The following is a 9,816-nucleotide window of genomic DNA, read 5'->3' as shown; positions in this document are numbered from 1 at the left end:
GATTTCTTATTGGTTTCTTAAACAAGCTAGCCATTCAAAGAATGGATCCCTCTTATTTGAATGCTTATTTGAACACTCAATTGAAATTTGTCATATCATTCAGTGAAAATTTTTAGGTAGAATTTCTTTGTACATTTAGAATTTCTCATTGCTATATATGCTTTGTTACTTCTTAGATGCAAGATAGAACAAAGTTTGCGAAGCAGCCTTAACATTACAATCATGTTTTCGTTTTCATATCCCGTGACCATTCGTTTCACTAGGACAACGATTTTGGGCGCATTGCCTTCCATGTGTAAAGTATCTTTTGCACCCGCAGTTTGATTAAAAGAAAAAACACCTTTGTATGTATGTCTTTTTTCTTATTCTGTCTTGCAATTCTTCATATATGCAAACGGGTCCTTCAATTTGTTCTAATGACACAGTTAGGCCTTCCGCCCTCCATTAGTGTACTTAATTTCACCAATTTGTCCCTGTGAATATAGTGGGTTGGTGTGAACGGCTCATACTTGAATCCCCCTCTGTGAACAAGGGCAGAAGCACAAAGGTGCCAAAAAAAAAAAAAACAGAGTCTGAGAGAGTTTTTTGGAAATGAAGGAAGTGCATCGGCTTCTACTGGTGGCTGTGGCCTGGTGGTTGCGACAAGGCGGCGCTCCCACCGTGGCTGGAGACTGTGCACACGCGTGTGGTGGCGTGACCGTACCTTATCCGTTCGGGCTCGAACCCCAATGTGCGAGTTCCATGGAGTTTTTGCTCAATTGCACTACCACCAACGGGAGCCATGCTCAACTACTGTTAGAGAATATTCCGATACGCAAGATCTCGGTCGGGGACTCGACCATGGTCGTTAGCCTCCCCGAACTATACGACTGCTACAAGATGAATGCCCAGCCAGCAAACACAAGCGATAATCTGGTCATCGATCTATCTTCATATCCCCAGTACAGATTGTCGGACACCCGGAACAACCTCACTGTCCTCGGCTGCGACACCTACGCGCTCATGTCCGACAAAGATAGGATGTTCCGCAGCGGCTGCATCTCCTACTGCAGCGACCAGGTCGACTTCGTTAAGGAGACCACTTGCTCCGGTCACGGTTGCTGTCAAGCATCCATTCCCAAGGGGCTCAAGACGCTCCGCATAAGCCTCTCCTCCATCGACGGACACGTGTCGGTCTCACAATTCAACCCCTGTGGACTGGCCTTCGTGGTGGACAAAATGTCATTCAATATCTCCAACAGGACACTCCCGAGCATCAAGGATTTGGGCAAGAGGGCGGACCTTGTTCTGGACTGGATGGTCGGATGGGACGTGACTTGCGAACAGGCCAAGTTGAACCAGTCGAGCTATACCTGTAGCAACAACACTTACTGCCATGACTTCGCCAATGGATCAGGTTATCGTTGCTTTTGCAAGGCTGGGTACGAGGGGAATCCCTATGATCGCATCCACGGGTGTCAAGGTAATGAACAGATAGGACTCATGCATTATTGCCCTCGAATGAATTGTGTGGATAACTAATTAATTAATCACCATGCAAGAGCCTGATAGGGGAGTACTATATCTATGCATTGATTTCGTCCAATTTACCCATTTAGGGCGCGTTTAATAATGTTTCTGTCTCTGGTTTTCTGTCGTTTTGTTTTCCGGAACAGAAAAATAACATAAATCCGTCTGTGTACGTCAGTTAATTTTTCTATTCCCCGAAATAGAAAAGTGACCAAGAAATAGATTTGAAATAAAAACAAAAAATATAAAAAAATCTACTTTTTTGTTCTCAGGAACAATTTCTGAAACAGGGTCATTTTCTTTTTTTTCTCTTCTTTTTTCCTTCCTTCTTCTTCCTCCTCTAGCCGGTCGTTGGGCCTCGACGATGGCCGGGTAGAGGAGGAAGAAGGAGGGAAAAAAAGAAGAGAAACAAAAAAGAAAAAATTCAAAAAAATTAGAAAATCTCATAAAATTATTAAAAAACTAAAAAAAATGTGCATCACAAAAAAAATTTTGGGTCGTACCAAACACTTCTCTGTTATTTTTCTATTCTAATAATAAAAAATTTATATAATTACCAAACGTGTTCTTCTGCTCAGAAATTCGTTTAGAAAATAAAAATAAAAATAATTATTTCTAAATAAAAATTATATCCGGTAACAGAAATGTTACCATACGTACACTTAATGAGCTGCCGTTTGATTTGTGCCACCCTTTTTCTCTCTCCTCAACCACTACGGCCACTCTCTGGCTTGCACCTCTCGACATTGCCGCCGCCACGTCATTGGCCCACCACCTTAGGCAAGCCTAGTGTCGGCTTTCATGCGCGTCAGACCACCACAGCTGTCTCTCTCTCTCTCTCTCTCTACCATACCAATACACACACCTCTCCTCCATGGCAACAGCTCCTCCACTTCGGAGATGACAACAAAGTACCACCACCACTGCAAGCAACGACTATGACGACTCTCTCTCTCTCTCTTCACGAGTCTGTCTTGTACCTCGTCTCAACGGTGACAAGCCCCCGAGCGTCTCCTCCGCCATTAAGGAGATGAGATTTGCTTGTTAGTCTGTTCCATTAACGGAGGAGACCCTATCTATAGGTCTCCTAAGGAGAAGACAAAACTCCAGCCAACGTTTCATAAAGAGGGACGAAGCAATGGTGCGTGGTGGTGGTGAAGTGGCCATAACTCACCTGAGTATTAATCTCGACGAGGAGACAACGAGGTCATGGCTCGATGGTGGGGGGGATGGCGATGCAATGGTCACAATGACGGTAACGGTAGTGGCATGGCTGGGCCTTGGTGGTGGTGGAGCGGATGGTGAGTTCAGTGAAAGTGATAGTGGGAAGAGTGTTTTCTCATTATTTGATATGTGCTACCACATATAATTTTAATGGGAGGTCTATGTAAGTTTAGGCAATCTTGCTGGGACCTAAATCTATATCTAGCATTGAGCATGTGGAATGTGAGATCCAAGTGATCAACAATTGTGATAGGCCCGCTCGAATAAATTCGAACTTGGGCATGTGTTTCTCCTAGGGAGAATTACTAAAAAAAAGTCTTAAACCTATTGCAATTGTGCCAATTCAGTCCTAAACCTTTTTTTTGCCAATTAAGTCCTAAACCTTTTGAATTTGTGCCAATTCAATCCATCCAGTCAATTTTGACTGGAAATCGTTGACATGGATGCTGTTTATTCTACATGGAGCGATCAGTGCTGATATAGACATTTTTTTAAATAATATTTCAATATTTTTTTAATTTTTTTTCTTCTTCCCTTCCTTCTTCCTCCAACCAGTCACATGACCTCGGCGACTGGCCAGAGGCGAGGGTCGGCAAGGTCAATCTCACTGTCGATGGGCGAGGCCGACCTCGCCATCGCAGGGCGAGGCCAAGCCTCACTAGGGGCAAGTGAGGCTCCCCTCCGCCTAGCGAACCTCGCCGTCACTTGACAAGGGCGAGCCCGGTCTAGCGAGGGCTCATCCAGTGACAGCGAAGTTGGCCTCGCCCAGCAATGGCAAGGTCAGCCTCACTAGTGGCCGGTGAGGTCGACCTCACCGCCTCTCGCCTCTGGTCGGTTGTTGGCGACCGGCTAAAGTAAAAAGGAAGGGAAGAAGAAAAAAGAGAGAAAGAAAATAAAAAAATAAAAAAAAATTAGAAAAAATATTATAATATTATTTAAAAATGTCAACGTCAACGTTGGTTGCCCCCACATAGGACGGTCGGCATCCATGTCATTGATTTCAGGTCAAAATTGGCCGGATGGACTAAATTGGCACAAATGCAAAAGGTTTAAGACTCAATTGGCCAAAAAAAAAGTTCGGGATTGAATTGACACAAATTCAATAGGTTTATGACTTTTTTGGTAATTTCCCCATTTCTCCTAAGATTCCAACTTTTTGCCTAATAGAATAAGTCAAGGCCGTTGCCACCACCTTGCGGACGTCATCCACAACATCATTTGTAGCGACTCTATCCCCAACGTTTCGACTACAATCTTCCCTTCTCCTTTAAACCTTTGTGCCACCGTCTTAAATATATTCACTGAACGTGGTACGCGTACTAAAATGCATCTAAATAGACAGATCTGACGAGCTCATCTCATTTAGTGATAGGCATACATATTAGCACATCCACCTCACTCATGCTTGTAAAGATCAATCTTCTCCTTCCTAGGTATATAATACGGCAATAGCAGCCCCTCGACTCACTCTTGCAACGTAGTGTTCATGCATCATTGCAAAAGCTCGATTTCCACGAGTTCTATATGCAAAATGCTTTCCGAGCTCGTGTGCCCTCAACGGGTCTCGTACATAGAGTTCGAGGAAGTGATGATCTCCGTCAATGACAAAGAACAATGACAATGTTGAGCTCGGATTCGACGGGGAGAAGACAGAAAGTAGGGAAAGGTGATATCTTAAAAGAGAGTGGACATATGTCGTGACCAAAACCTGAATGGGATAGCATTGCCCGTCTAATAATCCATGCGCCAACTTGTTCACTCTGTTTTTGCCATTAACCGAGGTAAAGGTTCAATTTGTCTTCTGCATAATGTAGACATCAATGAGTGCAAGGACCTACACAAATACCCATGTCGTGGAAAGTGCCAGAATCAGCCTGGGAACTACACATGCGACGGCGACGACCGCCAAAATGATCGTCCCGCCATAGCTGTTGCAGGTAATTGCATATATTTCTCCTCGTCAGTCACCTGATGGTTCATATTCTATCAATCCATTCTTGATTTTGCAGTAGGTTTGACGTGTATGTTTTAAGGATTATTATACTGTACTTAGTCTGTGTAATCACAAGCAGTGAGCCACAAGCTGTCAGGTGTCCCAATTCAGTCCCAGGCTAAAGCTGTGTACATCTTTTCTTTGTTTTTCTTTTTATCTTCCCTCCTCGATCTTTTTTTTTCCCTTTTTTTCCGAAGCTAACACTTTGAAACTACATTTATGGGAGGACACGCAGCAGATCTAAATGAAAATTCCTTCTTAACCAAACCTGCAAATCTTGGGCCAAAAAGAACAGCTAGACCTGCAGATTTCACGAGGAAAAAACCCTAAAATTTATAGCAAAAGTGAGCACTTTTTGGACTAGAAAAAGAAAAAGGAAAAATGGAGCACAGAATTAACCAATGACATATGAAGGTGATTGTTGAAGAAGGCAATGCAGCTGAGCTTTGTTAAATCTGAACTGTGAAAATATTGGCCAAAAAAGCAGCACGAGAAGAGCTTAGTGACTCTTGAGTCTGATTGATGATTTATTTCGAAACTTTCTCGGCTTCTCTTGTGAGTTGCTGAAGGTAATAATGGCTCTTGAGGCAAAACGCCAAACGAGATTGCTTTATAAACTTGTGCATAAGGATGACCTTCAAGATTGATGAAGCTCAGTTGGACTTCCAGATTTCATGAAACTTAACTCACCTTCAACGATGACACCCATGTGTTTGATTGGGGCTCATATTGTGTTGTTGCTTTGCCTAATCCTTTTACAGTAATTATTATTCAGATTTGCAGGTCTTGGTTGAGTTTAGATTCGGGTAAAAATTGTTTCTTTTAGGTATCCACCCCTGAATGGCTCACAAAATCTTCTATTGATTATCTGTTGAAAGAGAGAAACAGAAAAGATAAAAGAAAGAAAGAAAGAAAAAAGAGTAGAAATAGACAAATAGTGTATTTGAGAGTAAACAGAAGTGACGCTACGGGTCACGTGGCAGATCCCACTACATTGCTTTTGTAATTTGAGATTACGCTGGAAGACCACAGTATAATAATAATGCATGTTTTAATTGAGATTTTGCAGTGAATGTATGAGTTTTTCCCGGGGTATAAAAATATATTTTCTCATTTGTTTTACATATTTAGGTAAGCAATGTGGGACAATTGTTTTCCATTTATATCATCTTCCCATTGCCCCACATTGACTAATTTGTTTGACTCTATAAAAGCAATCCATGAGGCCACTCCTTTTTTATAAATTCACCCATGAGGTCATTCTTTCTTATAAAAATAAGAAAAATGTCAAAATGGCCATCTATGGATTAGTTATTTTTCAGGAAAAACGAAATTAATTCTAAGGCAATGCCCCGCATGGGATGGGGGAAGCTTTCATTTTAAGGGGCGGGGATGAGGGATGTGATCCTCTTCCCAACCCCTTCCCCTGCCCGTCCCTAGTGAAAACTAGTTTTAGAGAAATAGTCAATTTATAATTAATAAATGGTTACATATTCTTTCATCTCTACTTAGAGGAAATGTCTTTCAATCATGCTTTTGATTGGTGGGTTATACTTTATACAAATTATCTGCACGCCAACTTAACAAAACATAAATTTAGGTAATATATATGTTTATAACCCGTCGATTAGAGTTTCCTCCAATAGAATGGACGAAAAAACATTTAATCGTGATAATTATAAGAAGCATAATTGGTTAAAAAATTCTTCCGATACAAACCATCTTCATTATAATCAAGGAAAGACGTTTGCAGGAGTTATAGAAGACGCTGGTAATATGTATTTAAATTGAGTTCAGTCGATTACATATTCACTTTATAATGACACAGGTCAAATTTCAATTAAGGACTTTATGAGGATTGTTACATGATACATAATATGGGTAACCCATTTGTTATGGAAACAATTTCTATCACTATCCAATTGGGTAATTATATTTGAAAAGATTGACTAACCATCCGAATCAATGGTGATGGTTGCGGATTATGTAAAAATAGATTAAATGTGGAGCATATGAGGATTACATGCTTGAATGAATAATCTAGTAACATATATTCTTTGGCAGTGATTCTTGCGCCCGTCTTCTGCATAACTATTGTTGCTTTAGTCTCGGTCACATGGAAGTGGAGAATCAAAAGGATAAACTTCAGACAAAATGGAGGAGAGCTCTTGAAATGCCATAGAGTTCGTATCTTTACGAAGGCAAAGCTGGCAAAAGCAACCAACAACTATGATGATAGCAATAAGCTCGGCGAGGGCGGTTTCGGTTCCGTCTATAGAGGGAGAATAGCGGGGGACACCGAGGTCGTGGTCAAAAAGCCTAAAGATGGGTACAAGTCTCTAATAAAGAGGGGATTCCAGCATGAACTTAAAACTGTGATGCAAGTAAACCACAAAAATGTGGTGGAGCTCCATGGCATATGTTTGGAGACTAGAATACCATTACTGGTTTATGAATACATTTCGAATGGTACCCTCTTCCAACACATCCATTTGAATGCATCAACCATCTTGAGATTGTGGAAAAACCGGCTCAGAATAGCCGCTGAAGCTGCTCTTGCACTCAAGTATATGCATTCCTACGCAATCATTCATGGCAACATCAAATCAGCGAACATACTTCTGGATCAAAATTACTCGGTGAAAGTCTCTGATTTTGGAACTTCGGTACTTATATCACCTGAGCATAGTCATATCGTAGCCACTGAAATAGAAGGAACATTGGGCTACATCGATCCGGAATATTTAACCACTGGTAAGCTAACAATTAAGAGTGATGTATACAGCTTTGGAGTTGTCCTCATGGAGTTGCTCACGGGAAAGAAGCCTACAAGTTCTATTACTAAGTCTGGAGAGCCAATCAATATCATCCCTTGTTTCATCTCTTCCGTAAAGGACAAGACACTCTCCGATGTCATAAACTTCGAGGCCGCTAGTAAAGATGAAATGGAGAGAGCAGGAAGGGTTGCTGAGATTGCAGTGAAGTGCTTGGACCAAAGCAGTAGGAAGAGGCCGGCAATGAGGGAAGTGGCTCAGCAACTCGCCACAATTAACCCGAGCTCGACAGTTGAAAATGAAGAGACCGAACTCGAAGCGGATGTAGAAAATCTCTTTTCCCTCGAGACTTCAATTACTGGCGAGGAGAGCCAACAGGGGACGTCAAGCTGTCTTTCCTGTCTGGGAATGGATTCCGCATGTTCCTGCATCTGATCCTTATTACTATAGTAACATGTCTAGTAATTGCCCATAGGGACTTCTAGGGATGATTGTGTACTGAATAAATGTTATGTTTGCCATTTGCTTTGGACTTATATTTGTGCAAGCATTTGTGCTAGTTTAAGTGTGAGAATCTAATATAATATATGTTGTGCTAGTTTAAGTGTGAGAATTTAATATAATATATGTAAAGCTGTGCATTGAAGTAGACTTATGGGAAGTTGACTTATGGCCATTTTGACATTATAATAATCTCTATTTTCCTTTATCTTTTCTTGTTTTTCGTTTTTCCCTTACATATAATAATAATAGGTCAGGAAAAAAAACTATTCACTCCCTTTTATCTTTTTTTTTTCTTTAATCTAATCCCAATTCACTTTTATGGCAAGTAAAAATCTCCATTCATTTTCAGTCTTTACTTTTCCCTAATTATATACCAATTGATCTTAATATAATTTCCATTTCCAGAAAAGGATAATAATTGTTGGCCGAAAAGAGAATTACAGGCTACAAAAATATCTACCTTCACTCGTTTCCTCTTTCATTTTTTATCTTAGTTTGATATGATGGCAAAAAAATAAAATCTCAATTTGCATTACTTTCTCTTAATTTATAGTTCATTTAATCTACTTTCTCGTTAGTTGTTAAATTTGGAGTGAGAGTGGAAAAGACAAACCGATTCAAAACTCAGAAAATGCCTCATCTTCCAAACATGATATGATTACTCATAAATATGATAAGGGGTGATAGTCAAACTTATCGGACTCTGAAATCTACATTATTAGTTATTTCATTAAGAACAAAAAGTTCTGATCCAAACCTATGGGAGAGGATCGTAAGATTAAGAAATAAGAATTGGAGAATTTAATTACTTGATAATAACTTTAAGGGATGTGCTTTTTCCACTCTTTTTTTGGCTTATTCACTCTTTGAAATACTATTTTGACTATATTATCTTCTGTGGGTCACGTCTTTTTAGCACATTATATCCACTGACAATTATTAAAGTCAAATGTGAGGCCTATTTTGAGTCCCACTTTTTTACTTTGTTCTTGTTTCTTTTGCTTCAGTGTCTCTTTGTTCTCTCTCTTTGCTTGTTTGTCATCCTCTTCTTCCTTGCTGTCATCTCCACCAACATCCTCCACTGCGCCCTTGACCTTGAAGGCTCCATTGACTGCGCCATTCGCTCTCTCTGCCGCCTCGCCGTCCATAGCGTCCTCCAGAATAGGTTTTGAGAAGTGAGCAAAGTTGCCTTGTTTCCAAAAGACTTACGATTTAAGGCATTTGCTATTATTATGTTTGCCTTACCTGAATGGTAATTTGATAGATAGGTCATAACCTTTAAGAAGTTCTAACCATATCCTCTACCTCATGTTCAGTTTTTTCTGAGTAAAAAAATTCTTCTAACTCTTGTGATTTGTAAAGACTTCGCATTTTTCACAATAATGCCGCAATATTTTCAAAGCAAACACAACCGCTCCTAACTCCAAATCATAAGTGGGGTAATTCTTCTCATGTGTATCAACTGTCCAGAGGCATAAGCAACAACTTATCATCTTGCATAAGAACATAACCTAAACCTTCTTTAGACTCATTACAGTGAAGCCACCATTCCTGAAGGCAGGGTCAATATAGGAACTGATACTAGTCGCTTCTTTAATTCTTGGCAACTACGCTTGCACTGATTTGACCATACAAATTTAACTCCCTTCTGAGTTAAGCAAGTCAATGAACCAGCAATTTTAGAGAATCCATCCACAAATCGCCTATAATAGTCAACTAGCTCAAGAAAACTTCTCACTTCCATAACATTAGTAAGATGATTCCACTGAACAACTGCTTCAACTTTCTTTGGGTCCACTGAAATGCCATCCT

At 40.3% G+C, this 9,816-nt stretch overlaps 1 protein-coding gene across 1 annotated transcript; it reads left to right on the top strand.

Annotated features, from left to right (window-relative positions):
- The first annotated feature begins 459 nt into the window (after positions 1-459).
- On the top strand, positions 460-8,125 carry LOC115669853 (wall-associated receptor kinase 2-like). The gene is made up of 3 exons (XM_030590993.2): positions 460-1,462; positions 4,548-4,670; positions 6,791-8,125. The coding sequence occupies exons 1-3, from the start codon at positions 592-594 to the stop codon at positions 7,933-7,935; spliced, it is 2,139 nt and encodes a 712-aa protein (XP_030446853.1). The 5' UTR covers positions 460-591; the 3' UTR covers positions 7,936-8,125.
- Positions 8,126-9,816: the final 1,691 nt, after the last annotated feature.

Source organism: Syzygium oleosum, unplaced genomic scaffold (assembly GCF_021117445.2).
Source record: "Syzygium oleosum isolate NSW1041296 unplaced genomic scaffold, Sole_v2.1 Sole_v2.22, whole genome shotgun sequence".
NCBI lineage: Eukaryota > Viridiplantae > Streptophyta > Magnoliopsida > Myrtales > Myrtaceae > Syzygium > Syzygium oleosum.
Note: the sequence above shows the minus strand (reverse complement) of the source record. Positions and strands in the feature narration are given on the sequence as shown.

Coding starts and splice junctions, on each gene's coding strand:
- LOC115669853 (XM_030590993.2), top strand. CDS start 592: ATGAAGGAAGTGCATCGGCTTCTACTGGTGGCTGTGGCCTGGTGGTTG. Junction 1,463..4,547: donor TCGCATCCACGGGTGTCAAG/GTAATGAACAGA, acceptor TGCATAATGTAG/ACATCAATGAGTGCAAGGAC. Junction 4,671..6,790: donor TCCCGCCATAGCTGTTGCAG/GTAATTGCATAT, acceptor ATTCTTTGGCAG/TGATTCTTGCGCCCGTCTTC.